The sequence below is a fragment of the Arachis ipaensis genome, chromosome B3 (assembly GCF_059453495.1).
Source record: "Arachis ipaensis isolate K30076 ecotype BB chromosome B3, ASM5945349v1, whole genome shotgun sequence".
Taxonomy (NCBI): Eukaryota; Viridiplantae; Streptophyta; class Magnoliopsida; order Fabales; family Fabaceae; genus Arachis; species Arachis ipaensis.
The window spans coordinates 11,764,245-11,784,975 of record NC_142438.1 but is presented as its reverse complement, the minus strand read 5'-3'; the positions used below and the strand labels follow the sequence as shown (position 1 = coordinate 11,784,975).

The window sequence follows — 20,731 nt, the reverse complement described above, 5'->3', positions numbered from 1 at the left end:
TACTATTGCATTATAATGCATGTTAATTAAAATAGATATTTTTTATTTAAAAAAATTATTTGTCAATTTAATTTAATTCAAAATACAAAAATTTACTAATTTATATATTTAGTATCATTTTCGCAGTCAATAAATGCAAAAATAATTTTTAAAAGGTAACGCAAACATAATCAACGAAAACGAGATAAAATTATTTTTCTATTTTTCCATTTTCTGTCAGCAAAAATAAAACAAATCACTTTTTTTCAAGTTTTTGTTATTCTTGGCAGCAAACATGTGTGTGAGAGAGAATGAATTTTTATATGATTTTGCTAATATTAGAATATATAATATTTTGAGTAATTATATATGTGACTTTTATTTTTGTTTTTATGATATATATATATATATATATATATATATATATATATATATATGAAATTGATATTTGAAATGATGAAATTGTTGAACATGTAAAGGTCTTGGATTTGTGATAATTGATCCCATCATAGATTTAGGGGTGAGCACGGATATTGGGTACCCGATTATTTGTCCGAACCCGAACCAAACTAATTAAATTGGTTTTAGAACCAACGAGTAATTGGTCCGAATAACGGCTCTGGGGTGCGGAATTCGAACCAACCCGCAGATCCGACCATATATTAATTAAATAAAAAATAAAAATTTAATATATATATATATATATATATATATATATATATCTTTTAATGATTTTGACTTTCTCTCTATTGCATTTTTATATTTAGCTTTTAACGCACAATTAGAAAATGGCTTAATACAAACAGATTTACAGACAGATTTAGTCTTTATTACAGACGGATTTTTGGTTACCGACAAAATTACCGACGGATTTTGTCCCTCTGTAAAAGTCCCGTCGGAAATTATTTACCGACGGATTTTTTTTCCGTCGAAAAATTACCGACGAATTTTTACTAGTTACCGACGGATTTTCCCTCTGTAAATTCTCCATCCATTTTCCGAAGGCGACGAAATTTTCGACGGATTTTCCGTCTGTAATTACAGACGGATTTTCAGACAAATTTTTCGTCTGTAATTACAGACAGATTTTTCGACAGATTTTCTGTCTGTAATTTAAACTTTGCAAAATCATCTCACACTCTGATTACAGACAGAAAATCCGTCTGTAAACCCTTCATTAAGGTAAAATAGAATTTTTTTATTTTTCTAATTACAAAATAAGCTTGTTTTCATACAAAATAAATATAAATTTAATATAAATTTTTATCTAATTTATATTCGAATATTTATAATATTTCAAAAAATAAACAAATTCATCGTATTATCAAACTAAAAGAAAAGTACTATAAACAAGCAAGTCAATATAATTCAAAACATAAACAAAATGTATTGATCATCAACTATAATAAGTAACAACCATATATCAAAGTGTGTTGATACATCAACTATAATTCAAAACATAAACTCAATATATTGTTCAACTATACTAAGTTATGCAAATAACAAGACCATATAAAAAATTCTTTTGATGTTTCCTGTTTCTGCAGATGCTGTATCCAACTGGAACCAAGTTGCCATCGAATGGACCTTTTAGGAACAACTGCCTCCTCCTTTAAGTTTTCCAAGGATTCTTGAACCTTCTTCCGAACTAGATATTTAGAAGAATCAGAATCATCCAAATTTGATAGAGATGTCACAGACCCTTCCAATTGATCAGCATCAACTGCAGACTGGTGATGAAGCAGTAGCCTCAAACTGTAAATATCTCAGATTCATTAAGATCGAATATTTATGCAGCTTATTACTAACATAAATGACAATAATATATATTTTAGTTCTCTTGTATAATTTCCCCTTAGGAATTACAAAGCACCAATAATGCCTCGACTATGATTATGATTTAATATAAATGGCAATTCTCCTCTCTTCAGGTGTCTTGTCCGTTCCCTATATCCAACAGTTGAGAAAAGATTATGATTTAATATAAAAGCAATATGTGAGCTCATGTGTGTGTGTGTGTGCAATTTTATTGCCCTGAAGAATTAACCCTGCAGAATGAATGGCTCATCTCTAACTCCCAATTTATTTGAACATAACCCACAGCCAAATTAAATTCCCAAAGCAAGAATGAAGATTCATCGTTGAACTAAAGCTTTCAACAGTGTGACTTGAAGAATTCAAGAATATTCCAAAAATAATATGGTCAGAGATTGCTGCTATCACACAGATCCTACATTTTAGAGCCATCACTACAATTCAGTGCAGCTAAAACATAGAAAACAGAAAAGTATAAACAGTTACATATACTTCAAGTATGATCTAGTACCCAAATCAAAATGCTAAATGACCAGCTCAATAATAAAAATGCAGTTAATATCAACAGAAAAACTAATTAGAGAAGAGAAGTGACAGCTTCTGGGAGGAATATACCCACATAGGTGTCAAATATGATGACAGTTCATCGAAGAAAGGTAAGAAGGAGGCTTTGAAGGTTTTGATCAAAGTTTCCAATATCTCTCCCACCTGGGACACATAAATGTTTTGAAAGGATGACCAAAGAATTGATCTGTACAAACATAATATAAAGACAGTAGCCCAGCAATCAACATAACTTAGATTTTTTAAAAACGAATTTAAACAACTAACTTGATCAAAAACTTCTTCCTCTTGTTCATTTTCCTCTTTAATCAGCTCACTCTCTTCAGCATCAAAATCTTCAGCTTTGGTCCTCTCTGCCCTCTCTCTTTTCCTACTTGAACTAGCTGCGATCACTTGTTTTATCTCGTCAACAATGGACTTGACCTGGCTTTCATCCAAAAGCATCCCAGAAATCTGAAGTACACAAAAAGATCAGAACACATACTGGATTGAGGCTACACAGGAATTACTCTTTCCTTGTAATAATTTGATTATAAAATAAATAAGTGACAACAAAAAGAGTCTTCAAAAGGAAGCAAGCAATAGGCATCCACCTTAATAGTGAAGAGGGAGTGAAAATTCTTGCATAATAATATATGATTATTTTTAAAAACAAGACTACAAAAACCACAATAATTACAAAGTGGAGCAGACTTACTATCACGTGGAAATGAGGGGCAATGGTTGAACAGATTAATAACCAATTCAACAAATATATATATATATATATATATATATATATATATATATATATATATATATATCCTAATCTAGAATTCTAGATCAACTATGAAACATGAAATAAACAAAACCTTTTAGTTTTGGCTTTATTAGCATCACTTATGATGTTAGCTAATATATGCGAAGCTAGATTTTATTTCCAATTAGAATGTTAAGTATCAAACTTCGAGTGTAACACCCCCTAATTTTGTATAATATTTATCATCTAATGATACTAACCTGTAAGCATTCATTCAATGAATCCAACATGCTTGCATAAATTTCTGTATCTGGTTCTTGCAAGTAAATAGAAGAGAGAGAACTTCAGCACCACAAATGCCGTTGTAGAGCCTGGCCAGGCAAAGTCCACCCAATATAACCTATATTAAGCTTTGTTATCAAATCCATGCCTAGACTAGGTCTCCTAAACTAACAAAAAAGTCCATACTGCACACATAAAGAAACACCTCAGCTTATATGATATTTAGAGACTGATCAACAACCCCCTAAGGGTTCAGATCATAATAACAACTTACTCATGCTGTTCGCATTGCTGCTTTTTGCGTCCCTGGACGGCAATGTTGCTTTTCTCTGCATTTCAATTCCAACCTGGAGAGTGAAAAAAAACAAAAACAGAGGATCGATTAATTGATCACTCGAATTTGAAGTAGAATTGGGAAGTTCTGTATCAATAGAGGAACAAAAAGTTCAATGGAAACAGAAGCAACAGTGGATGCAGGTATTTGACCACCAGTCTTCTCTTCTACCCACTAATTGGATAAATATCTTTTAAAAAAGTAGTAAGCCATTTATTGCAGAAAATAAAAGAGTTGACTCACAAATGTTTGGCATGGTGCAACTTATCAAGACCAGGTACACTGCCACTAGAAATTGGTATAGGTCCTTGAAGCTCATTGTCAACTTATTACAATACCATCTTTTTTTTTTTTGGGACAGGATGGTGCCAACTTAATGCATAAACATAGCATTACTAGGTTACTCCATTAAGAAAACTGACTAAATGCATTGCCTGGTACAGCTTCATCAAATGCATTGCCTAGTGGTTGATTAAATGATGAGCTAGATGGAACTTGCCCACCAAAATATTTTACAATGGAATGTGTCCCCTGGAAACATACAGTTTTGATAAAAATTTCAATACCACTGTGACAGAAACAGCTATCACTTGCTAAGGAGTTACGATCAGTGAAAAGAAAAATTTTTAAAGGGTAAGCTAGCAAGTATGCACCTAAACATTGAACATATAGCTTATTGATAATATATATCAATGATATAATAAGCATTTCAAAACCTTATGATGTGCTTACTGTTCTAAGGTTGAGAGAAAATTTGTAACTGAAGCATTTCAAACTTACAGATGGTATGGGGACAATCTTACTAGCAGAAACAGACAGTGATGTAACTCCCCAGTTGTTATTTTCATTCCCATGAGTCTTAGAGTTGCAAAAGCCCAAAAATTCACGTAATGCAGCTTGAAACAGAGTGAGGGCATCTTCTTGAATCTTTGTAGTTCCGTATCTTAAAGGACAAGATTTAGAAGGGAACTTTCTAAGTGAATCTGATTCTCCTTTCTGAAAGAAACATTAAAATAAGACAGATAGATTGATGCAAAACTACTGATGAATACAGAAGATGACTCAACCCTAAGAGTCAAGTCATCCACTAAGACATTACCAGTGGGAGTTACAACCTGAATTTTGGGAGCAGCATCAATATCAAAATAATAACAAAATCATAATGACAAGTTCAGGTGTATAGATGATTCATTGAAATCACTTGCCTTGACACCAGAGAATTCAATGTAGTTAGCTTCACTTATGAAACTTCTACTTCCTCGTCTTTGGAGTGAAGATTTCTCATTCTTCAGGCTTAGCTCCCTTGATACAGCCATTAACTCATGAATGCGATCAGCATAACCACTATAAAATATATAGTTTACTTAGAATATATAGGCTTGAACTTTGCAAGGATTTGTATATAACATATGCCTACATACCAAGAATAAAAACCGATATCAACTTCTAAAAAGGATAAATGACAGATTTAATATACCTGAGTCAATTGAGCCGTCTTGCACTAATAAAAAGAGTTCCCAGTGACTGAAATAGGGAAACAATAACACTAGTATGATATCTTAGATTGCTTAGCATCTCTGCATGCCCTAAAGTTGAACTGTCAGACCTTAGATGGCCAGAAAAGAAAGGCTCAATTATCAGAATAACAGCAACTGTAGCACCAAAGTACTTCAATAAAAAGTCCTGAATCATGCCAAACCACCAATGGTCATGTAGGACACTACTCAAATGCCTAACCAAGGTCTTAAACTTCTGTTGAATATGGGCTTCTTCTCTCATCTCTCCACCATAAAATGCTATACTTTCCAAGTGAGTCCTCAATCGCGAGTGAAGCTGTCGATAGTCTCCTTCCAGTTGCTGCTCTCTGGACATTAGTTTACCAGGAGCCAATGTCATCAAAATCAATATCAAACTATGAAAGTTAAAAACTATAAAAGGCAATGGCCTACCATGAATTTTAGGTCAAAAAAGCTTCGATTGCAGAAAATAATTCATCAAAATTAGAGTAAACCTGTAGATTCAAACAAAGCACAAAAGTAGAGTATGATAAACCTAAAACTGGCATAGAAAAATTGAGCCCTAAAATTTATCACGAAGAACAGAATCACAAAATCAGGATATATATACCTGAAATTTGATATGGTTACGAGAAGAACTGAGGGAGCGAGTTGAGATTAGATGGAAGAGGAGCCAGAGGGAGCAGATGCGATGAGAGCGGCGGCAGAGAGAGCTCTGCGACGATGGGAGTAGATGCGACAAGAGCGGCGGTGGAGGGATCTCGTGCGACGCAAGGGATGACAGAGAGAGATTGTGCGACGCAACGGCGGCAGTGGCAGTGGCGGAAGAAGCAGAAGTAGCAGCCACGAAGAGAAGAAGTAGCTTGTGCTACGGAGGGAAGAAGAAGCCGTGTTTCATTTGGAAGAAGCTGAAAGAAGGTCGAGTTTCATTTGGGTTTAATTCAATATTTTCGACAGAAAATTTTAAATTACAGACGGATTTTCCGTCTGTAACTATTTTCCATGGAAAAAAATTACTTTTGCCGATAGAATTATCGACGGATTTTGTTTTCCGTCTGTAATTTATGCTAATTCATTTTTTTTGTTTTTCGACAAAAAATCCCTCTAAAATTCCGTCTGTATTTCCGTGGGATAAAATCCGTCGAAAATATCCGTCTGTAATAACTAGTTTTCTAGTAGTGACGTGTTTGGTGTTTAACATGTTTGGATTTTAATGTCTTTAGTGTTTAATATATTTGGATTTTAATGTATTTAGTTTTTAATATATTTGGTGGTAAATATGATTGGATTATTTCTATTGATTTTACATGTTTATTGTACTTACAGAATTTTTAAGATAAAAATTTCATTTTTTTATGAATTTTTGTTTCATCGGGTACCTAATTATCCGAACCGAACCAATCCGTTTCTTAATCGATTTGGTTTGATTCGGGTACATACACAAAAATACGTAAATCCGAACCAAATCGAACAAATTACAATTCAATTGGTTCAGTTCTAATTTCACTCTAAATTCGAACCAACTCGACCTGTGTTCACCCATACTTGAATTATCATGCTAGAGGCGCTCTAGTAAATGGTTGAGACACACAAAATGATATTTGGAGGAAAGAGACTCAAGTAGAAGAAAAAGTGAAAAACTACGGTCAAACTACAAAGCTTAGGTAGAAGTAGAAATGATGGTGTACCATTAGCCAAGGAGGACCTTCGCAAGCCAAAACCTCTTATCATGGAGGAGGAGCAGCAGCAACACAGGAAGAAGAACCAAGACAACTCAGTGAACCAGATCTGGAAACAGATAAGGTGACTGAAACAACAAAACCAACAGTCAAAGAGAAGTAGAACACAGGCGAAATAAGAGGCGGTTCAGCATGGAAAAAAATGAGGCAGCAAGCGACAAAAAAGCAAAAACGACTTGGAGGAGCCACGAAAAACCAGGAACGACCAGCGCTGAGCTGTTCGGCCTCCAGCGTGGCAGTAACACATGGATGATGGTGGTCGGCAGTGGTGAAACTATAATTTTAATATGGAAATCTATATGTTTATCGGATGGAAAACTATCCTAACATTGTTTCCGATCAAATTATAAACTTCTACAAATTCAAATAAATTGATTTCACAACAATGTTATACAATTAATATCACATTTATTTGGACTTGAACACTGACTTATGAACAACACAAAACATATTAATTTTGTTTGGTAGACATGTTTTTGCAAGTTTTCATTGACGTAAACAAGAGTTCCAAATTCAATTCATTTTAACATCGACTTAGCATTCGATTTTACAAATAATTATTTAGAATAAGTTAAACTTAGAGTGTATGATTTTTACCAAATTCAAATATTTAAAATAAAAATAGGTTAATGATCAATTAATTCGATTAAGACAAATTATAAGCAATGAGTGTTTAAAATGGGTCAAAATAACTTGTACACATTAAATATATCACTTTTTATAAAATTTGAATTTTAATAAATAAAAATAATTTTTTTAAAAAAATATTAATAACCTTAATAATAGAACATATTAAAATATGAATAAATAACATATAAAATAGTAATAAAAAATAATTACTTTATTTATATATATTGAAAATGCTCGTATTTATTTTGATTAAACCAAATTTACTTTTTTTTTTTATCTGCTCTTATAAACAAATAAAAAATAACATGATTATAAATTCATTATGAAATATATATGTATCTACCGTTATATACATGTAATATTTTAAATTGTATGTAATTATACATGTAATATTTTAAATAAAAATCTATTTTACTAATATTTTTAACAAACATAGTTATTTAACATATTTTTAATAGCTATATAAAATAATCTATCTATCATATATCGTAAATTAAAATATATTTTATTTATTTTATATTTTATTTGTTGTAATAAAAAATAACATCTTAATATAAATTTTATTTATTTTTTTGGTCGGGATATAAATTTTATTTGTTGAAATAGTCACACATATTATTGTTGTCACATCTAAATTAAATCTAATAGTTCCATCTCACATTCTCGTTGTTATAGTGTTACTCATTCTCCCAATCTTTGCATCGGCTCTCACAAGGCCACAACACTCCCAACGCTTGGTTCCAAACAATGGCTTCACAAAAAGACAAAAAACACATTCTACTGCCCACTATGTAATTCTCACCAACTCTAATTTGGTTCATGTTTCAACCTGTTAGAAGAACAGCCAACACCCTCTGTCTCTTTACTCTACTATATAATTCTACCAATCTATCTCCACCTTTATAATTTTTTAATATATATCTCAACGGTTCTGCATTATGGCATAGCAATATGGTGGATACTACAATGAAAATGGCAAAAATATATTCTCATGAAGATGCTTTGGTTAAAAGTGTGGTTTATTTATTTAGCCACATTTTAAACAAAAATAACAATTTTATAAATATCAAAATCTAAACATACAATCCATCATCCAAGGGTAAAAAAAAAAATATATTCACATTAAGACAATTATAAAATTTTCATTGTAGTATTCACCTAGCAATATATCAGTAAAGTGTCCTGGCACATGTGAAAACTTTCCTAAAGTATACAATCCATCATCCAAGGGTAAAAAAAAAAAATATATTCACATTAAGACAATTATAAAATTTTCATTGTAGTATTCACCTAGCAATATATCAGTAAAGTGTCCTGGCACATGTGAAAACTTTCCTAAAGTATGTTTAATATGTTTAGATTTTTTTATGAAATTTATTTTTGGTGTTTAATATTATTTAGTTCACGTTAATAAAAAAATTATATTTTTATATTTTTTGTTGAGTATTTAATTTGTGATGTTAATAATAATTAGAGCTTGATATATTTAATTTTGAATATTGCATTGTTATTTTTCATGCTAATAATAATATTTTTTATTTTTAGATTTTAATTTTTCATGTTAATAAAGAATTAAATTATATTCAGAAATTAAAATATTATTATCTGGTATGCTTTATTTTTTTTGTATTAAATATGCTATGGTAAGTAAAGTTAAATTATATTCAGGAATTAAAAAGAAAAAATAATTTTTGTTAGTATTTTGTAATTTGATGATTTTGATTTTTTTTATAAAAAAATTTGAAAACCTCGGTAAATACAAAGTAATTAATGAATTATTAAAAAATTAAAAGAATAGTGAATTTATGAGAACATAAAACTAAAAAAATATATATTAGATTTAAAAATAAAAATAATTTATGTTAATAAATTGATTGGAGACTAAAATTACACATATATCTTGAATAAAAATTGGTTTCATACATGTTCTACATAGATCTATATAAATCGACTCAGACAAACTCGATTTTTAAGTATTTACATATAAATCGAATACATACATAATAAATAAGTATAAATTAAAATAAAATTTATATTTAGGGTTTATAAATAAAACCGTAGTTCTCTTTTATATATATAAAAGATTATTATTATTACTATTATTATTATTACTATTATTATCATTACTTATTCTCCTCGGCTTTATATTGTTATGATTTATTATTACTATAATAACATTTTATGGCTCAATTTAATTTTTATGTTCAAAAGAGTATTTCTTGGTCTAGATAGTATGGCCATACCCAAAAAAGGAAAAAAAAAAAGAGATTATCTCTCTTAATCATCAATTAATCTCTCAATTATGCATTAATTTATCAAACAAACATTATATCCAACTATTTTTTTTCAACTAACGGGTGATTGTCACCCATTTATTGTGCATCAGCCGTTGTCTTCGATTGTGGCTATAGGTAAAACACGCGTCGACAGTTTTTTTATGTCACTTCATTTTAGCATGTACTAAAAAAAATTAGAGAAAGTATAGGGAGCCAATGACCTAAGTGTACAATGTGTACAATGAAGGTTTAAAAAGTATTAGAGATATGATTATTAGTGTTACATTGTCCTGTCAGGTTACGCTTTTGGGATGAGTGGTTTCAGGACATGGTATTAGAGTTCCAGATCCGGAAGGTCAAGAGTTTGAATCTTGGTGAACCTAAAATTAGTTTTTTATAACATGAGATATTTATTATCCCTGATATCCGGATGATTATTCTGGATAGTATAAGTGATGATTTAACCCATTATACACATTGTACGCTTAGGCCATTGGCTCCCTAGCATTACTCAAAAAATTACTTTTAGCACCATAACATTACCCTAATTTTTTAGGTAATGCAATGGTTCAAACTGTCTTTACACTCAAGAACGGTATTTTGGTGTTTAAAAAAAAAACATAATTTTAAACACCTTGATAGAACGGAGGTTGAGAAAAGAGACACAAGTAATAGAGAACCAATTTAGATTTATGCCAGGCAGATCTACCACTGAAGCGATATACCTATTAAGAAGGATGATGGAGAGGTATCGTAGTAATAAAAGGGATCTACATATGGTGTTTATTGATTTGGAAAAAGCGTACGATAGAGTACCAAGGGATGTCTTATGGAAGGTTTTAGAAAAGAGGAGAGTAAGGATCGCATATATTCGGGCAATTAAAGATATGTATGATGGGGCCACAACTAGTGTGAAGACTCAAGGTGGTGTGACAGAGGAATTTCCTATTGGTATAGGATTACACCAGGGATCATCCTTAAGTCCATACCTTTTCACATTAGTCTTGGAAGTACTCACAGAGCACATCCAAGAGCCTGTGCCATGGTGCATGCTTTTTGCCGATGATATCGTCCTTATGGGAGAGTCAAGGGAAGACCTAAATAAGAAGTTGGAGTTATGGAGAGAAGCTTTAGAAGTGTATGGTCTGCGCATAAGCCGTAACAAGACGGAATATATGGAATGTAAGTTCAGTCTGAGAAGGGAAAACCCCAATATAGAGGTGAAGATTGGAGAAAACACTTTACGAAAAGTTAAAAGTTTTAAGTATCTTGGGTGCATCATACAGGACAATGGAGAGATTGAACAGGATGTAAATCATAGGATCCAAGCAGGTTGGTCAAAATGGCGGAGTGCATCTGGTTTTATATGCGACAAAAAAGTGCCTTTAAAACTTAAAGGTAAATTCTATCGCACCGCTATAAGACCGGCTATGCTGTATGGTACGGAGTGTTGGGCGGCTAAAGGGGAGCACGAACATAAGCTGAGTGTGGCAGAGATGAAAATGTTGAGATGGATGAGTGGTCATACGCGATTGGATAAAATAAGGAATGAAGATATAAGGGAGAAAGTTGGAGTTGCACCAATTGTGGAAAAGATGGTTGAATCGCGTCTCAGGTGGTTTGGACATGTGAGAAGAAGACCGATAGAACATCCAGTTAGGAGGGTGGATGAGATGGAAGATGAACAAAGGGCGAAAGGCAGAGGAAGACCTAAGAAGACCATCCATGAGGTGGTCAAACGAGACCTACATGTAAACGGTCTCTCTGTAGACATGATACATGACAGAGCACAATGGCGTCGTTTGATTCATGTAGCCGACCCCACTTAGTGGGACAAGGCTTTGTTGTTGTTTGTTGTTGTTTGTTTGTTCTTAAAAAAGCATCATAATTTTTATTGTTAAAATAGTTGTTCAAATTGTTATTATATCTAGATCAAACGATTTTTTTGGTTGGTTAATGACAATTACAAAATCACTATTTTTTCAGAGTTACAATAACGTCTTTTATTATTTAAAATGATAGTTAAATGTAACAGTTAAAAATGGTCATTTTTATCAAATTAAAATAGTATTTCTTTTTGTTTTTAAAAATAATATTAGATATAAAATACGTAAGTAACTTTGTGAGTTTGCTCATGAACGAACAAACTTGCAACATAATAGTTTGATAAAAAAAATGTTGCCAGAGGCAAGAACGAATCTAAGAAAGAGGACAAGCATAGGCCTCTCCCTCCCCATGAGTTTGTTACAAAATTTAATAATAGTGTGTATAAATTAAGTTATTATATATACATTATATAATTTTATTTTCTATTTGCAAAACAGAGTAAGTAATTGTTTTATACTAATAATTAAATTATTGAACACACTCAATGTCCAGTCTAACATAAGTAAAAGGGTTAAGTATAATTTTAGTCTTTAAGATAGGAGCTGAAAATTTTTTTTATTTTTAACCTTTTTTTGTTTATAAAATCGTTTCATTCTGACAAAAATACTCTTTCCCTTCTTTTTCAAAATCCTCATTTTCTATTCTTCTTTTTCTTCTTTTCCATCACAGCATTATCTCTTCTTCTTTTTTCTTCTTCTTCATCAAAACATCAGCAACAACAATAAAACAATGTAATAAGTAACCAGAAGCAGAAGCAGAAAAAACTAGAAGCATCAATAAATCTGTATAATTTCCATCGCTATCTCTCTCAACTCCAAAGAACAACAACAACAACAACAAAAGAAACAAAAGCAGAAGTAACCAGAAGCATCAACAACAATAATGAATAATAGAATCAGAAGCAGAAGAAATAGAAACAAAACCATGGAAGCAGAATGGAATTAGAATCAACAACAATAATAGAATCATAATCAGAAATAATGTAATTAACAAAATCAACAAATCCACAAATAAAAAAATCAACAATATAATTAACAGAAGAAACATAAGAATCAACAATGTAATTAACAAAATCAACCAATTAAAAGCAGAATTGGAACCCTAGGAAGCACAGCGGCGAGTGACGAAGAGCAACGACAACCAGCGACCGAGTGAGGAGGAGGAGCAAAACCGGCAAGCAACGCACAATGTCCACCCTCGCGAATTTGCTGGCATTGACGTCGAGCGAGGAAGAGAAGCAGCGACGAAATCTGGTGGCGAGGACGCGAACAACGAGGAGCAACGGCGAGTGGCGAGGAGCAACGGCGGCGGATTCCTTTCCCCCCTTCCTTGACCCCATTGTGATTTCCTTCCCTTTTCCCTTTAACTCGTTATTTTTATATATATTTTTTCAGTTAGGAATAATTTGATAATAAAATTTAAAATTTTGGTAAAAAGGAATATTTAAAACTAAGTTAAATTTTAGGGATAATTTTGTAAGAAAAAAAGATTGAAGACGAAAAAATTTTTCAATCCGTACCTTAGAGACTAAAATCGTACTTAACCCTAAGTAAAACTTCAACTCAAATATTTTCTATATCTAATAACCAAAAGGCAAGTAACAAAATGAAATATGAATTTTTTTATAATTCTTTTTGAGTTACACTGAAAATAAAAATTGCTGAATTTAACATAAATTCTATTATCGATAAATTTTATGATATAAAAAATCGTCGTGCTTCATTTTACGAGTAAAAAGTATACACATATTTTTTATCTTTTAAAATATATTTTATTAGTATATTTTTTGTACTATATTTTACACCATATATATAATTTATTGGTGTAAATCTTACTTTATTGCCTCCTCATAATAATTTTTTTGGATCCACTTATTGCTGGAGGAGATCATCACCAAAAAGAGATCGTAATAACAACATTCAACCTTACTCTAACATTAAAAGCATAGCGTTTCAATGTGTGTTAGGGTTGGATTTTGAACTTTTTAAACGAAGAAAACTCATAATAGCGATTAAAACTGCCAGAATTATAAAAATTGCCACTAAATACAAATTAATTACAGCAACAATAAAAAATATCTTAATACCCAAATATCACAGTGATTTTATAAAACTATCATAATATTAATTATTTTTTTATATAGATAAACAATCTAATTCAAAGATTGATTTATCTAATAAAATAAAAATTTTAATATTAATTTAATAGTTAAAATTATTAAAAATTAAATTGTCTGGTTTAAAAATATTTAAAAAGTAATTTGAGGTATCATTTTTTTTTTTGTACTTTACGAGGGATATCTTAAGGAAATGTTTTTATTTTAATGTTTTTGTATGTCATGACAAATAATACAAAAGATTTGATTTAAAAATCTGCTAAAAAAACACGAATTAAAGAAAAAAATTTTAAAGTGATAGAAATTGAATAAAATGTTGGTAAAACTATAAAAAATTATAGAACATTGGAAGTACGGGTTTGTTTTTCTTATTAATGCTTGGGATGCAAGTTTGATAGGGGAAGCCTGTAGAATTGTATACGGTCAAAGAAAAGAAAATAAATAATTCAACGCACACTAATGTATATGAAGTGACTAGTTAATCGTTTGATCTTGATCATTTATCACGTATAATTAAATTTAAAAATATTAAAATGATAAAACTTGGGTAGTTGGGCGAAAGTCTTTGAAAAATTTGTGATGAATATATATATTTAAAAAATATATTTTTTTTAATATATATTTATGCATAATTTCTGTATTTTATATAAAATCTTTTAATTTTAGTACTAGTTTTATAAACTTTATACTTTTTATTTATAACTAAAAACATTTTTGAGAATTGATTTAAAAAAAATTTGTTCACCAAATATTTTTTTATACTTCAAACATTGCAATTCTTTAAAACTTTTCCTAATATATTATTTTAAGATCCTATAAATTTATAACAAAAATTTTAAAAACTCATTTAATAATTTTTCTTTCATTAAAAACTTATAAATCTTAATTATCATAAAATTCTTTAAAACCTATTTACGTATTACTCTAAAAATAAATTCGACGTACGTTTATAGTACTTTATTGCACAATAAGGAAAAGTACTTACTACTTACCTAACTATCCCTAGAATGAAGACTCCTTCATATAAAAATGAGTCATATATATGCTATATGCATGTCTCACATACTCAAATTCAACCTAGAAGTACTTAATAACTTTGAAAATATATATGATTATCTTTGGTTGGATATCAATACACTTTGCCTACGAATTAGAAAAAAAAAAATCAATATACACATTGTTTCAAAATACTAATAATAATCTTAAGCCTAATTAAAGCAGAGTTATTTCAATTCTATCAATAGAAAATTGAACATTAACCTGATTTAAGTAATTAATATTCTAAAGAAAGACCGAAAAAATTAAATAAAAGGCAGAAGTAAGATTTGTCTTTTAAAATAAGAATTTAATTTTGATGTACTTTTAGTATAAAGTAGTTTTACACGTGTATTTAATTACGTAACGCCACATTAGTAAAAATAAAATAATGAGTAAAGGACAAATCCGTCCCTCACCTTTTTTTTTTGCGGATATTTTCATCCCCGAAGATTGGAAAATACTTTAATGTCCCTGACCCCCGAAAAAGTGGACATATTTATCCCTCCGTTAGAGTCGCTTCGTTTGCCCTGACGAAAAACGGTGACGTGGCTCCCGTGGCGCTGACCTGGCCGTTACGGACTGCCACGTTGGATGGGCTTTTGAAAAGAGGACATATTAGTCCCCAGGGACCAAAACGTCGCCGTTTCTCCCCCATCCCCAATCTATGAAATTCTGTGAGCCCTAATCCTTCAAATGCAGTGTGAAGGTGAAGCGGATGAAGGAAGAAAAGGAGCATTCCGACTCATGGCATCCGACGGAGGTCGGCCCCAAGTCCGACGGCCAGACCATCGAGTGGCTCCTCCGCCAGGCCGAGCCCTCAATCATCGCCGCTACCAGAACCAGAACCACTCCCGCCAGCTTCTCCTCCGTTTCCGTCTCCGTACGCGGCGGTGCTGGCTCTCTCTCTTCTCCTTCCTCAACCTCCGCAGCGTCTTCGCTCGACCAAAAGCCCTTGCTGGGTCTCACTCCCTTCATACTCGGCAAGCGCATACGTACCGACGACGACGCTTCCGCCAAGGATGACGACGTCTCCGTGGGGCCCGCTGTGGGGTCCTTAGTGGGCCATGGAGCTCCCGCGGGGCTCTGGGCCCTCCCGGCCAGGCCCGATTTTGGTCAAATTTGGAGTTTTGCAGCGGCTGCTCCTCGGGAGATGGTTGTGCAGTCGGCGGCGGTGTCGGTGTCTCAACAGCAACAAGCTTCTTTGTTCGTTCACCATCGGCATCAGTAGCAGCAACAAGCCGTGGGAGAAGCTTCGGCGGCGAGATTGGGAAATTACCTTCCTGGACATCTGAATTTGCTGGCTTCTAAGTTGGGAGGGCTCAGAAAATTTTAGGTTTAGGGCTCTTTTGTTTTTAGTTTTTTGAGTGGAGAAGTCCATGAATTCAATTAGGATTTGTTTTAAGTTATTTATTATGATGATGATAAATTGCTGCAGATTGAGGCTGGAAGCAGTTTTCAGGACCTTGATCATCAGTGTTTGCTGTGTGCAAGTGCAAATGCAGCTTGGAAATTCATAATGTTGGTTGTGATTAAAAGAAAGCAAAGTTCTCCAAGTTGGAGAGACTAATAAGCTTTGTAATGATAATGGGATTACATTATTGGTTGCTTGGGTTTTGAGTTTTTCACTTACTCTCGTCCATCATGTCCTAAATCCTAATGGAGTGTACAAGTTTGGTTGTTGTTGCAGCCAGCTCAAGTGCAATTACTAGTAGATTTAGTGTTAATGGTGGTCAAACTCAACTCAACTTTGCTTCCAATTTGTTGAAGTACACAACTCAACACAACACACCACACTACATTCCAATTCCTGTGAAAGAATTCATGTGTTGTTCTTGTTAATCATATGGGTTTTGGCACAGCTTGATGGATGGTGAGTGGTGTGGTGAGTAGTCAATGCTATCCTCTCTCTCAATCTCTCTATTTCTTTCACTTTCACATGTGTTGTTCTTGTTAATGATATGTTCTTGTTCATCATGATGTTGTTTTCTGAGGTCACTATAGTGTGGGTGAAAGACCAGTGTTTTCTGAGGTTACAGGATTTCATAGATTAGGGGTGGGGAGAAACGGCGACGTTTTGGTCCCTGGGGACTAATATGTCCTCTTTTCAAAAGCTCATCCAACGTGGCAGTCCGTAACGGCCAGGTCAGCGCCACGGGAGCCATGTCACCGTTTTCCGTCAGGGCAAATGGAGCGACTCTAACGGAGGGATAAATATGTCCAATTTTTCGAGGGGTCAGGGACATTAAAGTATTTTCCAATCCTCCGGGACGAAAATGTCTGCAAAAAAAAGGTTAGGGACGGATTTGTCCTTTACTCTAAAATAATTACCTTCCACATTAACTACGTAAATGGTCACCTAAAGAAAAGATATAATTGTACGACTATGTAAAATTCTTTACACTAACTAAGTAAAAAAATTGATAGTTCCATGATATTTGGCTATTAAATGGTCCTAATAATAAAATATATTTTTTAAATTTTTTAATAATTATCAAATAATTTTTTAATTTTAATTACAAATTCTATCTTCTATTTTATAAATTATTATTTTATTATTAATCTATCATGATTTTGTAGCAAACTCGTGGGGAGGGAGAGGCCTATGCTTGTCCCTTCCTTATATTCGTCCTTGCCTCTAGCGACTATCTTTTTATTAAGTTATTATGTTGCGAGTTTTTTTGTTCATGATCAAACTCACAAAGTAGGTCTCACTTACGTATCTCATATCTAATATTATTTTGAAAAAAAAATACTATTTTAATCTGATAAAAATGACGATTTTTAACCGTTACATCTAACTGTCATTTTAAACAATAAAAATGTTACTCAAACATTGAAAAAATATCAATTTTGTAACTGTCATTAACCAACAAAAAAAATCGTTTGATCTAGATATAAAACCATTTGAACAACCATTTTAACAATGAAAATTATGATGCTAATAACCAATAAAATATGAATTTTTTGCTAATTATTTGAGTTACATTGAGAAAAAAATTGTTAAAAATTGACACAAATTCTATTATCGATAAATTTTATGATATAAAAAATCGTCGTGTATCACTTTACGAATAAAAAATATACATATATTTTTTATATTTTAAAATATATTCTTTGTTATTATATTTTTATAATATATTTTACACCATATAATTTATTTGTGTAAATCTTACTTTATATTATATATATTTTTTGCCCTTCATAATAATTTTTTTGAATCCATTTATGGCTGGAGGAGATTATCGTAAAAAAAAAAAAAATCATGATGACAACGTTCAATCTTACTCTCATAGTAAAAGTGTAGCACTTGAGTGTGTAACTAGGGTTGGAACTTGGACGTTTTTAAATGAAAAAATCTCATAACAGCAATTTAAAACTGTTAAAATTATAAAAACTGTCACTAAATACAAATTAATTGCAGCAACAACAAAAAATATCTTAATACCCAAGTATCACAGTGGTTTTATAAAACTATCATAATATTAATACTATTTTATACTTTTTTGTAATGAAAATTTTTTAAAATTTTAAATTAATTTTTTTATATAGATAAACAATCTAGTTTAAAAAATTGATTTATCTAATAAAATAAAAATTTAAATACTAATTTAATGATTAAAATTATTAAAAATTAAATTGTCTATTTAAAAATATTTAGATTGTGATTTGAGGTATCATTATCTTTTTACTTTACGAGGGATATCTTAAGCAAATGTTTTTAATTTAATGTTTTTGTATGTCATGACGAATAATACAAAAGATTTTATTTAAAAATCTGCTAAAAAAAACACGAATTAAAGAAAAAAAATTAAAGTGATAGAAATTGAATAAAATTTTGGTAAAACTATAGAAAATTATAGGACATTGGAGGCACGGGTTTGTTTTTCTTTTAATGCTTGGGATGCAAGTTTGACAGGGGAAGATGGTAGAATTGTCAATTGTATACGGTCAAAGAAAAGAAAAAAAAAATAAGTAACTTAGGGTGTGTTTGAAAAATTCATTGGAGGTAAAGAAGCATGTTTAGATTTTTTGAAAGCTTTAATTTTTGGTTTGGTAAATTTTTTTCTCATGAAAGCATAAGTGATTTTGCTACCAAAACTACGTTTATAAGAAGCAACTATTTGTAGCTTCTGCGTTTTTTATAACGAGTTTTTAGTCATGGATACTAACCATTTATTTACCTTTTATCAATTTTATCATTTATGTATGTTATTGTATTATTTATAGACTTCTTGTTATTTCTATTTATATGGGCTCTATTTTTTTATTTTTTATTTTTTTATTTTTTTCAACTGTTTGTTTGACCTTATACACTTTTATAATTGTGATTTTTGTATATTATGTTTGTTATTATCTTTTTATAATATGATTTTTTGATTCTATTAGGTAAAGTAAATTAAACAAAAAAGTAACTGTAAATACTAATAATAATAAAAAATTATAACAAAAAGAGTACTAAAAATACTAAAAATATACTATATAAAAATATCATCAAGAACTTTTAGATTTATTTCAATTACTATAAAATAAATATTTAATTTTTTATTATTTTTAGTACTCTCTTTTATAATTATAATTCTCGTATACTATGTTTTAGTGTAATTTTTTTATAATATAGATTATGATTCCATTAAAAAAATAAATTAAATAAAAAATTAATCATAGATAATAATAAAATCATAAACATTGGATTCTAAATTAATATTAAGAATAAGATTATTGAGTACTAAAATAAGAGTACGATATAAAAAAATACTAAAATAATATTCTTATGTTAATACTTAAAAAATGTAACATATTTGATTAAAATATATATATATATATATATATATATATATAATTTATATTTTTTATTTTTATTTAAAAATATATTTTGTCTATTTTTATATGTTATTTTATTTTAGTAAGTAAAGATTAATTTTATTATAAAATTAACTAATAAAATCTATTTAAATATTTAAATTAAAATAATAGGATAATATAAAAAAATTATTTAAGTTGATGTCTATTTTAGTAATTTTTTATCTAAAAATAATTTTGAATGATATAAGCCAAACAACATTTATTTTACTATAATCAATTTTGATACAAAAATTACCAAACATAAATCATTTAATACAAACTTATTTTTTATCAAAATCAAGTTTGCAAAATTAATTTTATGCAAACTCCCATTTACCAACTCTAATTCAAACACACACTTAATCGTTGACCATTTATCACGTATAATTAAATTTAAAAGTATTAAAATGATAAAACTTGGGTGTAGTTGGGCGAAATCTTCGAAAAATTTGTGATGAATATATATATATTTAAAAAATATATTTTATTTACATAAGTTCTGTATTTTATATAAAATCTTTTATATTTTTTTAAAAAATTATTATGAGTTAATTACAATAAATTTAAGTACTAATTTTATAATATTTTTTTATAACTAATAACATTTTTTATTTAAAAAAAATTTGTTCACCAAATATTTTTTTATACTTCCAACAATGCAATTCTTTAAAATATTTTCTAATATATTATTTTAAGATCCTATAAATTTATAACAAAAATTTTAAAAATTCATTTAACTTATAAATCTTAATTATCATCAAATTCTTTAAAACTTATTTACATGTTACTCTAAAAATAAATTCGACCTTTATAGTACTTTATTGCACAATAAGGAAAAGTGCTTACCTAGCCATCCCTAGAATCAAAACTCCTTCATATAAAAATATATGTTATATATATGCTATATGTAGGCTCATTTTTTTGGTTATAGAAACTGTAAATGTGTTGGGCGTGATTATGGATATTAGAGGTG

General features: G+C 30.3%; 1 protein-coding gene and 1 pseudogene across 10 annotated transcripts; one reads left to right on the top strand and one right to left on the bottom strand.

Annotated features, from left to right (window-relative positions):
* Nucleotides 1-1,343: 1,343 nt before the first annotated feature.
* Nucleotides 1,344-6,168, bottom strand: LOC107629530 (uncharacterized). 10 transcript variants are annotated; one of them, XM_016332344.3, is made up of 11 exons: nucleotides 5,841-6,151; nucleotides 5,663-5,724; nucleotides 5,191-5,577; nucleotides 4,919-5,057; nucleotides 4,494-4,709; nucleotides 3,957-4,244; nucleotides 3,654-3,726; nucleotides 3,358-3,497; nucleotides 2,626-2,811; nucleotides 2,414-2,502; nucleotides 1,344-1,734 (listed from the first exon to the last, which is right to left on the bottom strand). In XM_016332344.3, the coding sequence occupies exons 8-11, from the start codon at nucleotides 3,385-3,387 to the stop codon at nucleotides 1,461-1,463; spliced, it is 579 nt and encodes a 192-aa protein (XP_016187830.1). In that variant the 5' UTR covers nucleotides 3,388-3,497; nucleotides 3,654-3,726; nucleotides 3,957-4,244; nucleotides 4,494-4,709; nucleotides 4,919-5,057; nucleotides 5,191-5,577; nucleotides 5,663-5,724; nucleotides 5,841-6,151; the 3' UTR covers nucleotides 1,344-1,460. The 10 variants fall into 10 exon arrangements, with proteins under 10 accessions (XP_016187830.1, XP_020973798.1, XP_016187829.1 ...); XM_021118139.2 differs by having other exon boundaries at nucleotides 3,358-3,468; XM_016332343.3 differs by lacking the exon at nucleotides 3,957-4,244 and having other exon boundaries at nucleotides 5,841-6,168.
* A 9,463-nt stretch (nucleotides 6,169-15,631) lies between these two features.
* Nucleotides 15,632-16,433, top strand: LOC148569853 (transcription factor TCP7 pseudogene; annotated as a pseudogene).
* Nucleotides 16,434-20,731: the final 4,298 nt, after the last annotated feature.

What these genes read in the sequence shown, in the direction of transcription:
- LOC107629530 (XM_088506887.1), bottom strand. Translation starts at nt 3,387, where the DNA reads ATGTTGGATTCATTGAATGAATGCTTACAG. An exon ending in CATTGAATGAATGCTTACAG is followed by an intron (nt 2,812 to 3,357) that starts GTTAGTATCATT and finishes TGTGTACTTCAG; the next exon opens with ATTTCTGGGATGCTTTTGGA. An exon ending in TCATCATATTTGACACCTAT is followed by an intron (nt 1,735 to 2,413) that starts GTGGGTATATTC and finishes AGATATTTACAG; the next exon opens with TTTGAGGCTACTGCTTCATC.